General features: G+C 34.5%; 1 protein-coding gene across 25 annotated transcripts in view; it reads left to right on the forward strand.

Annotated features, from left to right (window-relative positions):
• The window catches only part of LOC123714728 (dystonin), a 256,193-nt gene that overhangs the window by 132,821 nt on the left and 102,704 nt on the right, over positions 1-20,668 (forward strand). For 16 of the 25 annotated variants that reach the window (XM_045669164.1, XM_045669177.1, XM_045669159.1 and 13 more), the window contains exons 1-2: positions 822-889; positions 3,797-4,438. The exons of 5 other annotated variants lie outside the window; for them this stretch is intronic. In XM_045669164.1, coding sequence (XP_045525120.1) covers positions 3,839-4,438 — 600 coding nt within the window. In that variant the 5' untranslated portion in view covers positions 822-889; positions 3,797-3,838. Of the gene's footprint in view, positions 1-816; positions 890-3,796; positions 4,439-20,668 lie in introns of those variants that run through there. 4 more of the 25 variants (XM_045669182.1, XM_045669183.1, XM_045669181.1 and 1 more) reach the window with 3 other exon arrangements.

Consider the following 20,668-nt stretch of genomic DNA (forward strand, 5'->3'; position numbering starts at 1 on the left):
ATCTTCACTCACTGTTATTACAGTAGTATCCAATAAAAATATACAGTATTTACAATATTCTCAACCAACATAGTAATAATCATAACATTTAAAAATGAACAGAAAATAAAAAACAATTTTAAACTAGTTTGGCAGTGTACCTTTAATGCTGGCATTTCCTATTGCCATACTTATTCGTTGAGCGAGGAAAGCACCACCTCTGGGGTCATCGCTACTATCTACCAGGCGCCAACTTTAATCTTTTATTAGCGACTGTGCACTTAAACTCTACAACCCAAGATTTATTTGTTATATTTAAAGTTCGGAATTCGTATAGACGCAAAGAAAATATGATTCTAGAATCCACATATGACTTAAACAGTTTAAACGAATGTAAAGTCAAAAATCAGGTAACAATGTACACTTATAAACGTGAGAAAAAGAAATATACATTAAATGCTTCTAATTCTACATTTACTGCCAGTTCTCAAATCAAGGGCGTAGAACGGAAGAGAAGAACTGGCAATAAACTTTCCGCCACTCTTTTTAAGCGCCAATGAAAATGTATGCTTAAAAAATCTATTATTTTACTACATGCTACATTATGTAGGTTTATTTGAAAACTACAAAACAACATATATTTGTTGTTATATGTATATACAGTAGTGTAGTGTCAATTATTTAAAAAAAATGTTAACAAATGCTTTATTAAAACAAAGACTTTGTTTAAAATATCTACTGTATTTTTATCCGATAATACTGTTATAAGCTGGGAACACTTTCGCGAGCAGACACTAGCCGGCGAACAAGCGAGCACCGGCAGTCACCTGCCAGATACCGAACAGCGCGCGCGCAACGACAATCGAACGAGATCGTTAAATCGATTTAAATAATAAATCGGATTCGTGTGGTCTGTGATGTGATTCGATACGCGTTAAGCTTTTGTTTTACTAAGTTTAATGTTATAAGTTTAGGTTATGTAGGGCTATGTATTCCTCTATTATATAACCCGTTCGTTTATATCGTACTTAATTTACGTATTTATTTTTGATTGTAACTGTATTTCTTTTGGTTTAATATTTAATGGTTTCTGAGTGTCCATTAAATCAAAGTTATCCTTCGTATTTGGTACGATGTGGTTCGAGTCCTTTGTTACAAAAATAATATATGATGGTTTTAAAGTACAGTGGCATTACTTAATTCTAGCAAAAACTATAAATTTTAATTCTCCATTAAAGTCATTATTCAAGGTTACAACGTGAGGCTGTTATGTTTGTATATAAATACGAAATTATGTACATAAACAAACGTAGTACTTCGACAGTGTTTCGTTTGGATTTTGTTTATCCTATGAAGTTATAAGTTTGACTAACATTTTGTTATAAATTATTTTACCATGGGAGACAGTGTAAATTATAAAATTTCGTGATACGGCTCCAATTCGTGATGGGACAATAATTGTTTCCGATTAATAGACACAATACTTTGATCGAACTGTCTGAATTTCTTTCTTTTGAAATAGTTTTCTGGGTGTAATAAGGAATGAGAAAAACAGTTTTCTTTTAAATTTATCTGCAATTTCTTTACTAAACTTTAATGATAAGAGAGATTTTAAGATTGTTTCTTTTTTTATCAAAATTATCACACGTTTTCATATTTGGTCAACGAAGGCCCCCGTGGGTGTATGTGTGTCCCCCGCAAAAAATACTTACGCAACCCATTTGTTTAATTGTCGCCATGATGTATTGTATAAATAATTTAATAGATCGTAATTTTTACAGCCCACGTCGACTTTGTAACTTATTGTGCAATTTTGATACGTTCTTTACTTAGATTGCTGTATCGTTAACATAAATTCGACAATTTATAATAAATTGTTAAATAACATAGTAGGCTGTATTAGACAAGCTCTAATTGTAAATTTTGCTGCCAAGAAATTTTCTATAAACCAAATAAACCAACCATTTTCTTCTTAACATTGTAGTGTTGTCTATATATCGTCGTCTGCGCAGCACTTAGTAAAAAACCTATTAAAATTGCACCATAATTTGAGATGTGGGCTGTAAAAATTATGGTACCCTAAATTATTGTACAGTGATAGTTTGTGAATTGTAAAATCTTACAAAATTGTATCGGAAACAATAAATGTATTGTTGTATGCGAATAAGGTCGAGGCGGAGTGTGAACGCGCAATTAGCATCCTTTGCACCGTGACATTTGTACGTGTAACAAGTTACGTCTGGGACATATATGCAGTTGAAATTTTAATTTAGAAGGGCTTATCATCGTATTCATATATCTCAATTAAACCCCTTACTAAACGCCCATGGACACTCAATGTCAGAACTCAGAGGGCTCGCGAGTTTGCCTTTTAAGAATTGCTACGCTCTTTGGCGGAATCTTTGTTGATAAATTTTCAATGTTTTGACTACAAATTTTATGGAAATAGTGATGACAAAACAATGATATAGCCTTTATTTTTAATATGGATCCTAAAAAAACTACTTTTAACAGCATCATATGCTTGCATTGTCAGGTTTCGGTTTGTCCACCGTTAGATATACGCCTCCTCCATCCGGTATCAGTCGTGTCTGTCTCGGGCCTGGTGCGGCCAATGAATATAAGTAACATATATAAAATATAAAATAATAAAAGCCTTTATTACAGTGCGTAGCATAAACGGAAGACCCACCCTAGTCTATTCAAAGACAATTTTCAATTTCAAAATATAGCAAAGTTCATATACATAAGCAGCTCTATTGTTAATAAGTGAATTCTTGAAGACGCTAATGTTAATCCAAACGAAAATCCATTGAAACGTCTTGGATCTAGCAGTTGTGAGGTTTCGTATTACCAAACGTAATTAATTTATAGTTTATCTATCCTTACCGATTACCATCATCCCTAATAAGGCTTCTAAGGAGTGATATCGCACGATGAACTTTGATTGGATTGAACAATATCCTTTATGATAGATCGATGTATGTTTATATGTTTTATACTCTGAAGTATTATTTAAAATAAAAGTGTGTTTAATAAAATACTACAAGTAATTGTTCCTTAAGCCAAAAATGCAATTTCATAATTTAATGCTCCGTTAAGGTATTGGTTTGGAAACGGATGATATTGAACCAAATTGTCACATTATGCCCTGGTCCACAGATAATAGATATGTCAAAACATATTTGTTTCAATACCAAATAATTTCTATGCGCATGAAGTATATCAATGACAAGTGAATTACATCACCTCATTTTAATTCAAGCCGTGCTTAATTTTACATAACTTACGTCAGTCTAGGTCAAGGTACACTTGTACTTACGTATGTGTCACTGTTTGGTTTAATTCGGCAGGTATTTTGCGCCTGCGAAACCATCAGTTTTCAAAGTGGAGAAATATATTATTTTAATATTCGTGCGTGCCAACTCTGAATTACCTTAAGCAACAAAATACAGCGTACATAGACGCCGATATTTATTCATACCTAGGATATAGCCGTCCAAAGCGTTTCCTTGACGCAGTCACTCCGGAAGGGCCGAACCATATTCGTACATCTTCCCAAATACGGCTCGGTGACTATAATCCGTTCGAGCCTTAAGTATTGAACCAGACGTTCACTTTCTTCACCAGTTTAGCTTTTTCTTGAAAAATATGATACTTAATGAATCGGGTTCCAGTTCTAACGAGCTTTGTGAGAAATAAAATCAATTTCTTTAAAATCACTTATCTCGTCCATTGAGATCACCAGTTTTGTCACACGGTTGTGCTGTAGTGGAACGCGTATCGAATCAATAATAAGGAAATAATGCCATTATAGTGTGGAGTATGCGCCGGCCCATGAAGGCCTGACGAATCGAGAATGTCCATGTATAGATTTGTGAAAGAGGGCAGCAGTAAGCGCCTCTTCGTTCAAGGAACCCTCGAAGGGGACGAGAAGCCGTTAAAGTCGAGTTTAAAGAAACCACAATCAGAGGTCGGTTCACCTATAACAACGAGCTTGAACTTGCCATCTGTTCCGAGAAGTCTTCGAGAGAGTTTGACGAGACACGAGACTGTGTATGATGGGAATTACCCAGGCGTGGAACGTTACCGTTCAGGGTCATACAATGGCAGGATCGTCCACGAGGGTAACCAGACGCACTTCGAGTATGATGGTGAAAGCGCGCTCGCGGTGCCCACTTCAGCGGGTGGAAGGGGCATATCGGAAATGCAGGCGATTCACACGAACAAACGTTTGTCGACCGAGGTCCTAGGCTCCTCGCTGGAGTCTACGAAGATCTCGAAGAAAGATGACAGTGGGCAGAGGAGGATTACGACGAGGATTGTCAGGAAGGTGACGACGCTGACGAGGGGAGAAGAAAAATCATCGATGGAGGACTTACGAGGAAGGGAAGTGCGACGGTCTTCGGAGCAGTACAGACATTACGAAGTGGAATCAACGCCACCTAGACGAACAAAGGTATTTCATGCGATGTTGATGTACGGTTAGCAAATAAGGAACCTGTGTTAAAATGTTGTTTTTACACAACTTGTCCACTAATTAGTCGGAATGATGAAAGTTATTTAAGTCTCTTTTGGTGCATCTTCAACTTAAGAAGAGTGAGAATATTCCTTTACTTAAAACTTAAAGTACTGAAACAATACAATTATTACATAATATTACATTAATAACTAACGAAACACACCCGCAGACCACAAAATAATAATAACAGAAAATTATAAAAAGAAAGAAAAAGTACTTTATTACATTTTAATTATGTAATGTGTGCGCGTTGTGGTTGTAACTGGCCCCAAGCTTAGCATTATGCTGTTCAGCAGACGTGTTCCACCTCAGACGCAAAATAGAAAAATAATTATTACAAAGGCAAATAGAATTCGAATACATTCGTTGAATGCAGAGTCATTAAAGATACACGTAATGTATCATTGAACTTGCAATACTAATTACGTTTTTTACTAAAGGAAACTGTAGTGTATTTTAACATATCCTTCATATAAACGAGTTATCCAACTCCGGAAATCCTTACTTTTTGAACAACTTTGATTTATGTTCTAGCCTTAATCTGCTGACCAAATTATCACGTTTTTATTGCATTGTTTTTGTTCTCATATTTTCTTGTTTTATTTGCGTTTCAGATTTTGTTTTGATTTTATAAAAGTCAGTTGTGATAAACATAAAATTCATATTAATCTTTTCAATGATTATCAATCGGTAGACCCTCTACATTGATTATATTATCTCCGCTCTCTATTCGTTTCTCTTGTGGTATACATACACACATATATACATATACATACATGTGTCATTGATTGTATGATAAATTAAGTTCAGCTTATCTGTAACAATACAGCAGTGTTGGTCTATTGGCTTCAGGGTGCGACTCTCATCCCTGAGGTGGTTCTATCCCCGTGCATTTAAGATCTTGTTACGTGCGCATTTAACATTCGCTCGAACGGCGAAGGAAAACATTGTGAGGAAACCAAGCCGGTTTGACCCAAACAGTCTTATTAGATTGACGTTGATCAGAAATCTGAGGCCCAGACCTGAAAAGGTTGTAGCGCCACTAAATCATTATTATTTATATACCTTGATACATTTGGACCTAAGATTAATATATCAAACGACCACTATTATCTAAAAAGTTCGTGTTTTAAGTATGTTTAAAATAATTCAATTATAATTATAATTCTTCATTTAAATGAAGGCCAAAACTTGTACGATGCTTTGAGATAATGATTTGTATGAAAGCATGAAGGGCTACCTCTTCAGATATTTATGGATTAAGTGGATGAGTAATGCAGCTTTTGAACATCAATCGTTATTAATATATGTGTGTGTTCTCTTAGATGAAACATTACCAAAGTAAAAGTTTGTTAGGGCTTCAGGTCCGGACTGGTAACTGAAATTTTATTTGTTGTTGTTTTAGTTGTTGTATTCGACCGGCAATTATTAATTACCATGTATCGAACCCAGCTGCACAAGGTAGTGCTAATAACTAGGACATTATTTTATATAACGGGGCAAATGGAGGCTCATCTCATGTTAGGTGATACCACCGCCCATGGACACCCGAACATTGCCAGAAGGGTCGCAAGTGCGTTGCTGGCCTTTTATACGCTGGTACGCTCTTTTCTTGAAGGATCCTTAATTTGAATTGGTTCGTTGTTATTAAATCGCAATTCATCAATAAAATTTATTAGCACAAGTCGCTGTTAGGGATACATTAAACACGACTTTAATATTCAAAGGCTGGCAACGCACTTGCAAGCCTTTGAATATTGAGCCATTTGCCTGTTTGCCTCAGATTACTTCAAAAAAAAAACTACATCTAATTTTTGTTTTTTTTTTTTTTTTTTTTTTTATAAAATAGGGGGCAAACGGGCAGGAGGCTCACCTGATGTTAAGTGATACCGCCGCCCATGGACACTCTCAATGCCAGAGGGCTCGCGAGTGCGTTGCCGGCCTTTTAAGAATTTGTACGCTCTTTGTTTAATTAATTCAAGGAAATATCTCGAGGTCAAAGTGATGAGTTTGTAAATGCAAACCGCGTTGCACTACTGATTGATATCTGTCAGATGACAGGTGGTCAGCCATTTCGTATTGCTATTCATGAGCAAAAGCGACGCGCGCTTTGATGATACTATATATTACGTATTTAAAATACAAACAGTGGTAAAATATATACAACAACAGAGTGTCTTTCTTTTTAATAGAGACTGTATGTGTTATTGGACACTTTCCTATGTTAAATATCCTTTTAAGTAAATTGGGTTAAACTTAAACTACTTATTAGTCTTAAGTTAGGCTAGATCGTAATGTTACATGATGTCGTAGTGAAGATATAATGGATAAAAAATATATATATCACGGGTTCAGTCTTAGGTTTCTTCATTGTTTAGATTAGTGTCTGAACTTTGAAACGTCGACATACATGCCATTGACCTGATAACTGATATGATACACGAATATAATTAAACAAACAGTAGTAAAAAACGTACTGAGAGCTTTTAAGCTTTGAAGCTTGACGTACTTTTACATATAATTGTAAAATACATGTATGATTATAGATTCTTAAAAATTTGTGCTATTTTTATAATCTTTTAGTTGTAGGTAGCTACTATCTAGAAAACCCAAGCCACTTATAAAGCCAAAGCAATATTTTTATGCAAATGATGAGCGTCTTTGACCGAATGACGTCATTCATTTTATAGTTGACGACTTAGTTTTCATTTAATTTTTATTACTAACTGATATCGCCGTTGTCCAAGTGTTAACATCTTTTGTATAGAAAATTGTCTTTTAAGCCTCTTTCGTAAGGAAATATATGGTTTTGCTAATTTTAATCTAATAGGCAAGTAGGCAATCATCCTCCTGTGTCTTCTCCTGACACACGCCGTCGACTTTTTGGGTCTCAGGCGAGCCGGCTCTACGTTTCCTTCACCGTTCGAGCATATAGTTAATGCGCACATAGAAAGTTAGTCCATTGGTGCACAGCCGGGGATCGAACCAACGACCTCAGAGATGAGAGTCTTACGCTGAAGCCATGCAACATTTAACAGTTATTTATTATTCACTACACAATTGAATTATTTAAACAAAATACTACCTAATTATACGTAATGTATAATCCGTAACATAGAGCGTTCAATGTCGCGTTTGCGAATCGTACGAACATATAAAAATGTCAACTTGACTCAAAAAAAATCGTCATTTACTTCTAAACCTGCCCATCTAAGGCATCACTCTAAAAACGATTTCGAAGATCAATGAACTACCCAACATAATATAAGATGAATGTCCTGCATATAAATAAGATTTGTCGCGTTTTACTGTATAAAAACATACATTGGAAACCTAACAAACATATTTCCATACAATGTAGGACATGTATTCATTTTCAAATTATGCAAAGATTGATGAATTAAATATATCTTTTAACAAAGCCCTTTAAATACGAGTTATGGTATCTTTGAAGGTGACAAATCGTTAACAAAAACAAAAGACCTTTGTTTTATGTATTTGTAGATAAATAATAGAATTCCTCTTGCAATATGTTCTCCTGGTACTTTGAAATTTGTCTAATATTTTTATGAAGATTTTTCAAATTCACAAGCAATTTTTTGCTTTGTTTCTTTGAGTTGCTTAAAGTATTATCAGAATCACTCACTCAATTTGTATAATCTCTATTGAAAATGTATGTAGTTGTTCCCCATGTATGCGTCAAATATCTTATAACATTCTAAGCTTATTTGATTACAGGAATTTTAACTTGAAATTTTTGTCGGTAATATTTTTAACAGTTTAATAACGTTTAAGATCCTCAGAGTGAAATGGCTCTTATTAAGTAACCAAATACTTTATCACAGAATTGTGTATACATATCGAATATATATGTAACGATTTATTTTATATTTAATGAATCAATGTAATCCAAACGTGATAAATCAAATTTCACTTATATTGTTGTAATTAGTTTGCAATCGAGCGTAAGATATGCGGCGGCCATCTGCAATCCATAAGATGTTAATTACAACGTCATTGATGGCGTAAATACATGCTCATCTCTGTTAATGTTAACCGTGAGCTTTTTGTTTTTACTTTCCACGATAAATAACATTATTTTCAGAAAATTAGCGCGTATAACTCGACGTTCTGTACGGTAGTCGCAGACAGCAAATGTCTGATGAATTTTGTGCCCCCATATGTAATAATATGCATAATTTAGATATTTAATATTTTTCTATATTAATTTAGTGATCTTTGTGTTTGATGCTTGCTGCACAGAGATTTTATATTAAGTTCTAATTTGGGTTCCACGTTAGGAAATACTGGCCTTAGGAAACGTAGTAATTTGTAGGTTATTTAAATTAATAAATATAAATATTATGTCTGTATATATGTGCTAAACAATGGTAATGACAACGATGTTAATATTGATTAGTTCTGTGTGACTTTTTCTTACGAAACCTTATTTAACAGACTTATAAATCTAGCGAAATAACGACTAGTAACAATTACGATTGGTTGAATACACCAAACTTATGTTAACGTGGCATTATATACATTGATGCATTACATAGTGTCAAAGATATTTTGTTTTATTCTGCTACTTAAAAAGTTAAATGTATTTGATAATAATACTAATACAGTAATACAGTTTTACAGCTATATCGTTAACCGTTTGAGTTATTGCCGTAGTTTATTTCAGATTTGAACTTTGGCTCGTGAAGAACGCAACGTTCATTACTGTATTCCTCGCTGGCTCATCATCTATTTTCATACCATGATCTGAAAGTTTCATGAAGGTGTCTGTATAGTCGCAGAAGATAACATGAACTCTGTTGACTCCCGGTGGAGTTCTTCCCCGGGGATACGACCTCCAATTGATTAACAAGAGCATATTCCTCCGTCAAAGGCACCGCTAGAATGGGCAGCCACTGCCATATAACAAAAAGGCATTTTTATTTGTACCCTTGAAAGTCATTCTCTTAGCACCGGTGTCAGCGAATCGTAACGTCGTTAAAAGTTTTTACTGCTTTCAAACTAATTTTCTTCTACTTCTATAAGACATTATAAAGATGTTATTATAGTAGAAAAATATGTGTATTATAGATTTTTTTTTAATTGCACAAGTATTATGCATGTTATTTTGTAATAGTAAAATAATTTAATAGTGCAATTATGAAAAATATCAATGTTCACTTGAGCAAAAGTCAAGTGTTGCAATTTCAAGGTTTGACTGCTATCTCACAAATCACAAAGTGCGGATATCTGGTCTGGTGAACCTTTTGTTTCCTTGAGATATTCAGTTAAAGCACTTAAACATAGAGCTTTCAATTGGAGCGGCTATGCAAGGAAAGATAATTTAAATTAATGTATTTTTATTTTTTATTATTATTATTTTGTGTGTTTCGCAAGTAATAAATGTTATGTCTATGTCTAAAAACATGCTAATCCGAAAATTAAAGTCAAAATTAAAATTTGCCTACAAAACTTATGTTTATATCAAGTACGTATATATTTGTTAGTTAGTATATAAAGCGATTTATTTCCAACATACAAATATACTGTATTTGCAATATTATTTACATAGTCACAATAATATCGTGAGGATATTTCCGGAGTAGTTGCCGCCGCGCCCGGAGACAGACGCCAAGCCTTTGAAACAAATAAAGTAGTTTTTAGAAAAGGCGAGATTTTCATACTCCCCTGCTGCCTAGCTGCTCGGCCACAGAACTGTCTGATACTATGTAGGGATCCTATAAATAATCATGATTAAAAATTTATAAATAATTTAAATACACGGCATCCTGTGGCTGCAGTAATATTTTTATAATCAATTTTGAATAATATCTGTAACTTGAAATATCATTTTTATATGAAGCCACTCCTCTAGTCGTGTAAACTGAACAGTCAGTTACCAAATCTATATTGTGTCTGATACCGTTATGTCGCGATTTATTTGTTCGTGCCAGACGAGAATCAATTTGTTCGGTGGATGGTTTTGTGGTCTGAGTTTTATTTTATGTGCTATTTGTTATTTGGATGTATATAAGTATTGTATTTAGAATTGAGTTTTACACAACTGTAGTAAGATATAGGGGGAGACAAATGTCGTTATAAATTGTTTCATCAGAAATCGAAAGCAGACATGGAGATGCAGTGTACTTATTATATTGGAAATCATGACCAGAAAAATGGCTTTTTGATTATTTTACTGACCAGTCCAGAACTCTCTCCTAATAGCGATTCTGACTGCATTGTTAAGCTTTTCTTAGAGTATATTACAGTCAAAATTAGGACGACATCGTTTAGAACAACATACCGGTTTTATTGACAAAAATCAAAGGTCAAAAGGCGGGTAAAAGTATTAGGTACTTCATAACAACGTCATCGGCTGTTCGATGTCGTTGTAACAGATTTTGACTCTATTATCATATAGGTAAAAGATATTTTTGACATATTTACAAAAATATTTTTAACGAATTAAGGGACTCTTAAATTCATGGTCTAACGGAAAAGTTCTCGTAAATATGGTGTAAAGTCGGAAGTGGAAGATCCATATGGTGTGCACAGGATATATAACAGGTGCGCCCGCGCATCCATGCGTGCAGTATTCGCAGTTGACTAATTCAACATGCGTGATTAGTTTCGATATTAAGCTGTTAAAATGTTAGAAAGTAATACAACTAGAATATTAGTTTTTTTAGTATATACCTTGTGATGTGGTTAAAAACCGCGTATATTTAATATTAGGCCTGGTTTTGTCGAAGACTACTTCACTGAGATATAATTCTCTATACCAAGATTAAATTTGATTGAACATAACGTACACTCGTTGTGCCAAGTTCGATTTCGTCGAAAGAGTTCTACGTAACTCAGAATTTCGGAATACAACATAGTAAAAATAAAACATCTCACGTTGTTAATTTTAGGAAAGTGGATTAAGTCATCAGTGACAAGTGTTACTGACTTTCTCAGTTAGCGCCCTTTGCTTTCATACGCGGTCAGGTGTTGAGCTCGCGATGTCGACGAAATGCGGAAACATTATGATTACAGTCACACACGGTTGACCTGGGGTCAATGTTCAGCCAAGCGAGAGGACGAAGTTGTCCATCGGTAATAAAGTATCGATAATAGTTTCTTTCTATTTTATAATAGGCAGACGAGACAGGCTCTGTTCTGTTCTTTAGTCGTAATACTTAAACGGCCCCTTATTGCATTTTAGGCCTTTATTTTCTCTTGACAGTTTCAAGTGACTTCTAACAGTTAGCAATATTTCAGCAGTCATGAGCCCGGTTTAACACTTCGTGGAACTGAACACCGTAATGTACATTTTATTACCTCGACTTAACCATATATGTCGCGTATATGATTTTATCTCGGTGAGAAAGGGCCAACTTGTGTCTTTCGCAGAATTCAGATTTCGACTAATTTATCATTGATACTGTTATTAATAGGATATATTTAGACTAGCAGCTTAATAAGCTGATGCTCGCGTATTTGGAGATTTGACAAACTATCCAAGCTATTTTTGAAAGAGTTTAAAGAGGATGCACTATTTACACTTTCCGGAAGCCTATTCCAGTCGGCGACTACTCGGTTTGGAAGAAAATTCCTTAGGGATTTGTGTTGTATTGAGTGGTCTTTAGTTTTATAGAACTACCCCTCAAATGTGTATTTTCACTTAAAATAAAGAGCTTCTCAAATCCTGTATTTTCTTAACTGCTACCGCCTACTTCTTAAATCAGTAAGGTCGAGCGCTTAGTTGGGCAGAAGCCACAGTGTGTCTCCTTCGCGCTCGGCATTGAACCTCATATTTCGCCTTGCCCAAGTCTCTCTTGGCCTCATCTACAACTGTACGGCGCCAGATTTGCTTGGGACGGCCACTTTCCTTCCATATGGCCATACATTGCCACTTGCGGCGCTTGTCACGAATGTTAATCATGACTTATAAATAATTTTTTGCCCCTTAGAATGCTACATTAATAAATAAATAAATATTTATATATCCCGGCTTCGCAGGGCTTAGGTAGCTAGTTTGTCATAATTGGAAAAAGCTAAAAATCTTGTATATTAAACCATAAGTTTCTGTATCAAAAGTATTAGAAAAAAAACTTTATTCATTTATTTACAAATGATATCCGTAACCCGCAATGAGGCAGACATTTCTGTGACCAATTTCTCGCTATTCATTCCTTAAAAATACGCATTAATTCTTTAAAAAATTGCCCATACGAAAATTATCCTTGCACGGGCGGGGTACGAGAAAAACCAAAACAGTCAGTCAATATTCTGTAAATATTATATTGACTGATTCGAGTGATGTCATCGTTGTGATGTCATGTTTGGAGAGGTCGTATATTGATTGTTCAGAGGTCATTGCTTTGAATTCATTTAGACATTTGCCCATCTAACGTAAGCCACATAAGTGTTTATCTATGCTTAAAGTTGCACCGAAAAGCTTTAAGTTAATCTCTTACATTACTTACGAATTGTCTGATTGATTTATTTCTCCTTATTAGGGAATTGAACTTGATAAAAGTATTATTAGTTGGATAAATAGCAAACGGTGAATATTTAATTATTTTCTATTCTTACAGTAATTTAATACTAATACAATAGAAAAATTAAACTAATTATTACCACGTATAGTGTGATTATTTGGCAGTTGCAGCCCCACCCAGTCTCTAACATTTTCCATCTCTAGGGACCTCAAAATATAATGTGATACGTACTTGTGTAAGGTAGACAATGAGAGGTAAGGACCTCTAACTTTTTGTATCACAAGAGAATCAAAGTTGGATACATTACTGGGTAAATGGGTACACTCCATATAACCTAAATTTTTTCGGAATTAGCTCCATTAAAGAGTATTTGTTTTCTCGTGTGGCCAAATCATAGAGTAACAGTACAACAATCAATATTGTATCTTAAGATCGTAATTATTACGGACTTAATTATTTCCGTAAAGAATGTCCAACAGTATAAATGACTTTGTTAATATGCTTTCTTATTAGACGCGATAAGGCCACAATAAAGCATGTTCCCAGTGTATCTGTGATCTGCTCTCACGTTTTATGAGGCTTAATTAACATTTATGTACTAGTTTTATTAGATATGATATCTATATGTTGACATATATAAGCCTATAAGTGTAAGCCTGATTTCATTTTTGTACCCAAAAATAATGTTAATATAACTTTTTAATGATTTACAAAGATAACCGCGTTTTATACGGATTATAAAAGTAAACTTACTAAGTGAGACGCAAATACAGCTTGGTTATAACTTAAACTGTACACGGGATGACATCACGAATGCCTGAGTCGTAAGATCACCCACCCACACTTAAAATAAACCACCTCTACCACAGACTGCATTATCTACAACACGTTGGTCACACTGTATGGTGTCAATCAAATTGTATGGCGTTAATCCCAGCAACAGAATCTGCTTAGAAATCTTTAGCTTGGTGGTTAACCATGGGCTGCTAGCTGTCCTGGGGGCGAGAGCTACTACAATTATTTTGCGTAACGATTATGTTACGTTCTTTCCGGCTTTTTTTAATATGTGATTCGCAAAATACCTACCGAGACAGATTCTCTGTTGATAAGAAAGAAATAAAATAAATCAGAGTCGCTACGACCTTTTTAGGTGTGGGCCTCAAATCAGATGATAATTTGCTAATCTAATAAATAGGCAAGTAGGTGATAAGCGTCCTGTGCTTGACGGACGTCGTCGACTATTTTCTAAGGAAAGCTGGTTCAATGCGCACATAGAAAGTCTATTGGTGCACAGCCGGGGATCGAACCTAAGACCTCAGGGACGAGAGTTCCACGTTGAAGCCACTAGGCCAACAATGGCCAGAAAGATAAGAAATAAATAATAAGGTATATGCAATGTCGGGTTTAACTCTAAAACGTTTTAATATTAATAGTGTATGTATTGATTTGTTGATTTTATTTTTCAAACACACACGACCAATTGAAATCTAATACAATATTGATTTTATATATAACTTAACATAGTACACAGAACCACACCTTAATTGATTTAGAGAAATGTGAATTGATGTCGCACCGTAAAAAAATTTGCCGCATGCTTCTCGCGTTGGTCTAAATAACTGAATCTGGATCTGGTCTGAATTTACAAAAAATATGTCTTTTAAGTTAGTATAAAACTCTTAGACTACTCTGAATTTTACTACGAGGCTATATTACTTTCGCCCAACGCTTTTTCTCCATCAGAGGCCACTTCATCTTTAACCACTTTCTTAAAAACAACATCTTCACTAGCATTTCAAAACTCCCAATAAATATATTCACTAAAATTCATCTTAAATAACATTTTCTCAACCTGTAGAAAATATAATCAAGTGTTAACATGTCAAAAAAAGAGACTAAACTGCTCACGACATAGGAAATCCTAGTATTAGTGCTCTATCTGTTTATCTAAATATCCTTTTTATTGTGTGTAATAAAGTTTTTTTCTATACTTTACATTTTATAAAATTTGCTGAGAAAATAAAATAAATTTACTAGAATCAATAATTTATTTATTCAACGATTGCCTAACTCATTAGTCCGTGTGGTTATTGTGTTAGTTACAGTATGTAAAGTATATTCAACAATAAAATTAAAAGACACGTGATGAAGTCCATTACCCAATTGCCCAATGTAAGCTGTCAAAGTACTGTTCTTAGATATTGCGACATTTCTAAATGATAATATAAACTATGACCATTGTCAATTCGACGTCCGTCGTTCAACAACTGAGCGTTTTTTTAAGTCAGTTTTTGCTGCACACCATGTGGAACCATCCACTATAGTATTTCCGAAACTAGGGTCCTTCAAGAAATGAGTGTATCAAGGCCAGCAACACACTTGTGACACTTCTTGCAATGTTAGTGTATGCATCGTGTTGATGGATATACAAAAAACTATAAATCACTAATTCAGAGATTAGACTCTCTATATTTTATTAAGATTATCTATATTTTAGCATCATCACTTGAAAACATCGTATCGCAAACTTCTAAGCAGAAAAAACACACTACAAAAGGCTTTGTCCGTTCCATATTCCATAACGTTTTTTACTAACAATTTTAATGATGCCGTCACATCTATACAGTTTACACGTATTTTGTTCACTTGTACAGTTCCCACAAGTGTATCATTAAGTTGGCGTTCTCTTGAAGCATGACCATATCTTTTATCTATGGAGGTTGGATTTGGTATTGAATTGTAACAGCTTGAGTTTCTAATACAGTTTAATAGTGGTCAATTATTATCATTGTTAGATTAATTTCTTAAGATATTTTAAATTATGTTTTTTTATCGGATTATAGTTGGTGACTGGTGTATAAGTTTTGATTCTTATTAACGCTGTATAAAGTTTTTTTTTTCATTATCTATTCATTAATAAAGCATATGGTCTATTAAATTTTACTATGATATTCTAAATAGGCTTTATAGCTTAGGATGTTCTATAGCCTAAAGCGTTTCGGAAAATTATGTGCAAATGCAAAAATAATCCTTTTTTGTTTGGCATATGGCATCGCGGACTTTTGTGTGTAAATATTGTGATGTCTTTTATAAAACTTTTGTACATCATTCGGCTCTATTGTCTCTAGTTACCACAGCGTACGCGATATAGGATTTTTTTATTGGTTTTGTCATCTTTGGTTACGTAATTTCCCAAAGATTCCAAACTTTTTTGTAAATATTCTGTAAATTATGTTCATCACGGATTACGGAGGGTTTTACGACTTTTGGTTCGTTTTTGACTCACGATGTTTTCCTGCAACGTTCGATTTACAGTTACATGCGCCCATAGAAAGTCCATTTGTGCACAGGTCACGATGAGAGATGAGAGACGCAGGCTGAAGCCACTACGCCAACACTGCTCTGATAATAATTCAAGTGTTTTTAAATCCGTCACAATGCGGTCCAATATTCAGTATTACGGGATTTATAACTGAAACTTACAAATGAACTAATTTATGACTGAACTAACTGTGACAGTTTCAAGTTACGTCAATTGATTTTGTTTTTCGCAACAAATTTCAAGTTTTATTAGATTACTGTTACGACTGTGATTCGAACTTGATCCCAAGCCCCTCTTAATGATAGTACAGTGATATGATATAATACAGCAATACATTGATGTCATTCTTCGTAATAAAGAAGATGACGCTGTTAATGGTCGGTATGATTGATGTTTCTATAATGGTTCAAATTGCTGCTATTAACTCTTTATTAAGATATGATTGTTAAGTATTCGTAGGGGTTTATGCGACAGTGTACCATACAATTCTTTGTTTTAGTCCGTAATATTATATAACGCGCAGGAATAACGACCAACGCTGGTAGCGAAAAAGAAATAGCTACTAAAAAAGAATTGTACTCTAGACACCGTTACAATATAAAGTGTGTGGTATACATAAAACTCTATATATTTATTTATTTAGTAGGACTTCATTGCACATAATTTAAAAAGTTAACAAGATTAAATGAAAGGAGGCCTTATCGCTTTCGAGCGATCTCTTTCAGGCAACCACTGTGAGAAGATAGAAAAAAATGTTTTAGAAGCAAGAAGAGCAAAAATATTACATACATATTACACATAGTTGTTGAGACAAAACTTAAACTAAAAAAGGATACATGAAAATTAAAAAGTTAAAAGCGCACATGAATGACGATAATTTAAGATCAGTTTTACATCAGTTATAAGTTAGTAAAACTTAATAAATGTTTGTACATTTATTCAGTTTTAAACGTCAGAGAATTGAAGATTTTTAGATTATTTTAATTGTTATAGTGTGAATGCGACATGTTTATTTAATGTTAGTTAAAAATATACAGTTTTTATTCTGAACCTACATAGTAATAATTGAAAATTTGATTTTGGCATTTCCACGTTGTATTGCGATACTTATTCGTTGAGCGGGGAAAGCCACCAGTATTGGAGTCAACTTTTTGTTTTACTTTAGGAAATTCATTGCGCAAAGCCTACTGCGGTGCGACCCACTAAAACCCCAAGGCGCCACCAGCAATCGCGTTAGGTGTTATCTGCTTCCCGACATGCGATACGGCGGTTGCGTCCGCCTCTTCACGTCCATTGTTGGTTTGTGAAGATACTTGGTACAGATACTTGAAGTATTCTTCGCAGACCGGGCCATACGCTTTTACAAATAGCTAGGGGAGATCGGGTTCCAATACTGGAAGGGATAGACTACCATCTCTTTCAGAACTGGGGTCACCAGTACTTGATCCCCACAGCCCAAACTTTCTTTAGTTCTCTCTGTTTAGTTAATACAGACTTGTTCAACCGTGCTAAAAAAATAATATTGTATGTGACTTTGAATTACGTAGGGTTTTAGATTGAATTGGTACGTTTTAGCTTCGTTGATGTAAAGTTTATTTGAAGGATTTTCGTAAGTATAAAATTTTTGCTTACAAGATAAATTTTTCCAACCGTAACTAAACATATCCAAGAGCGTTAATAATTGTTTAAGCTATACGTTGGAGTATATTTGTCTGTACTTAGCCTACTTCCTCATACCGCGGCTATTCTTGCATCTGGAGCATCGCCAGTGAGACAGGACATGACACACACTTGCTATTTCATATACGAACATGTCTTAATGTCAACTAGACCTTCGTTCGAATGTAAGGCAGTGTTATTCCAAGTTGCGTTTAAGTTGTTCAAGTTAGAGTCTAATATATTTAATAAATTTACTGTCTTTAACATTGACCTGTATGATAGGCACGCAATCAGAATGATGATGGAATAAAAATAATATGATTCGATATAATAGTTGAGTACTAAGTTGGTTTTATTTTTATATTTGAAAATAAAACATTACAAGACAATAAAAGTTACCACGTTCAATCATTAGATTATTGTTGTAAGCTGTGCCCTGTCCTTTGCGGCGTCTTTTGGCCTAGTGGCTATAGCGTGCTGTGAGGACGTAGGTTCGATACCCGGAATCGACACCAATGGACTTTATATCGACGTGCGTATTTAACATTCGTACAAACGGTGCAGGAGAATATAGTTAGGAAACCGGCGTTTTAAGTCGAAGTCGATGGCGTGTTTCAGGCACTGGCTGATTGCCTTGTAGATTCATGAAAGACTAGACAAATGATGATGCAACAGATACAGGAATCTAAGCACCTGAAAAGGTTGTAGCGCCACAGATTTATTTTATTAATTTTCAAAACCCCCTACCAGTATTTTAAGTTATTCATGTCTTTGTACCGAAATAGAAATTCTCTTTATTATATTATATATAGTATAGAAGTATCACTAACTAAAACACATTAAATTTATATACGTTAGTGAATGTTGGAGAAAATGTCCGACACGAATTTTTAAGATTGTTGTGCAAAATGCAAATCACGACAAGTAATATTGATTTGTTATCGCTTGATTGAATATGGAGTTTTTATCAGCATTTGTTTAAATATCACTGAATATTCTTCTTCAAAATTTGTCGTGCTAATAAATCATTCTAGTTTGATTCCATAGTGTGCTAGTGTTTTCATAAATTACAGAAATGCCGCTACAACCTTTTTAGGTCTGGGCCTCAGATTTCTGTATCTGTTTCATGATCGTTTGTGAATTGAATAGGCAAGTAGGTGATCAGCCTTCTGTGCCTGACGCACGCCGTCGACTTTTCGGGTCTAAGGCAAGCCGGTTTCCTCACGATGTTTTCCTTCACCGTTCGAGCTAATGTTAAATGCGCACATACTATGAAAATCCATTGGTGCAAAGCCGGAGATCGAACCTACGACCTCAGGGATGAGAGTCGCACGCTGAAGCCACTAGGCCAACACTGCTCTAAATCTAAAATCACAGTAATATACTCGTAAATATGTCAATCTAATTTGATGACTTAAATGAATGGTATGTATTTAATGCCTTAAAAAATATCATTGAACGAGCATGACCTGAAGCAACAAACACGGATGACAGTAGACCGTAACGGCCTACAGGATAACATAGCAGACCTGGTCTCGTAAAAAATTGAGTAAATAATAATATTACCGAGGTACTAGGGGCGTATCTAGACACGCGCAACTCAAATGAGTATATGTTTTTACATTATGTATCCAAGTGTAATCCATTACAATATAGCAAGTAACAAATAAAATTATTAAAAAAAAAACAAATTATATTCTATGAAACTAACACACTATATCTATTTGTTTTATTATATATCTGGTGCTAGCGCCGAAGAAACGATGACACCGCACGCCTTAAAGCCTAAAAATCAGTCCAGTCCAGTATCTGTCACTCCTACGCATGACTTAAGATTTTTGTAGATATGAAGTAAGAGGTGATCGCAAGTGTTTTAGGAACGTCTGACCGAAGCGTTTTTAATAATGCCTTCTAAACCTGTTAGCCTAAAAACATGAAGCGGAGGAAATCGACGATCGTTTGGCCATTGTTTTTGCGTTACGGTTATTTTGTTTTACGGTTCGAAAGAGAGAGCGGTTAATTTATGTCTGGTTTTTTGAAAATCGATTTATTGGTATCATTTACTTTATTATATATTATTACTAGCTAACGTCTTTTTGCTATGTATATTAATTTTTTTTAATTAATAAAAAAAACCTATCTACTATAATAAATACTAGAGGTTGATCGTTAAGAGATGACATTTATTTTTTGGTTGGACACCCCTTATAACTTAGGGGTTTGAAATATAGATAGTAGCCGAGTCTCAGCCTTACTCAATATGTATAAAAAAATTCATAAGAATCGCTTGATTCGTTTCGGAGGAGTATGGGAACGAACATTGTGAATAGATATCGAGAATCATCATCACATCACATGAATGTTCCTTTAGCTTAATTTCCACTCAACCACTTGACAATTGAATTTATTTTAGTGGTCCTTTCAGCTACTGGGCGTTATCCGTTATGGACCTTAGGTGACCTTGTTTATATTATCGGTTGGAATCATGAAACATATGTATCTTTTCCTATTTACAATTGCATACTAACCAAACGCACAGTACAAATTTTAAATGCCGTATAAACTTAGGAGTAAAAAAAATACAATTAAAACGAAACGAAAGCAAAAAGAAAGGAAATAATTATTTTATAACTTATGTATAAGTTTATCTATCTTAAACTTGTGTGAAATTAAGCTATAGATGACTGACATATAGTTTGA

Source organism: Pieris brassicae, chromosome 9 (assembly GCF_905147105.1).
Source record: "Pieris brassicae chromosome 9, ilPieBrab1.1, whole genome shotgun sequence".
NCBI lineage: Eukaryota > Metazoa > Arthropoda > Insecta > Lepidoptera > Pieridae > Pieris > Pieris brassicae.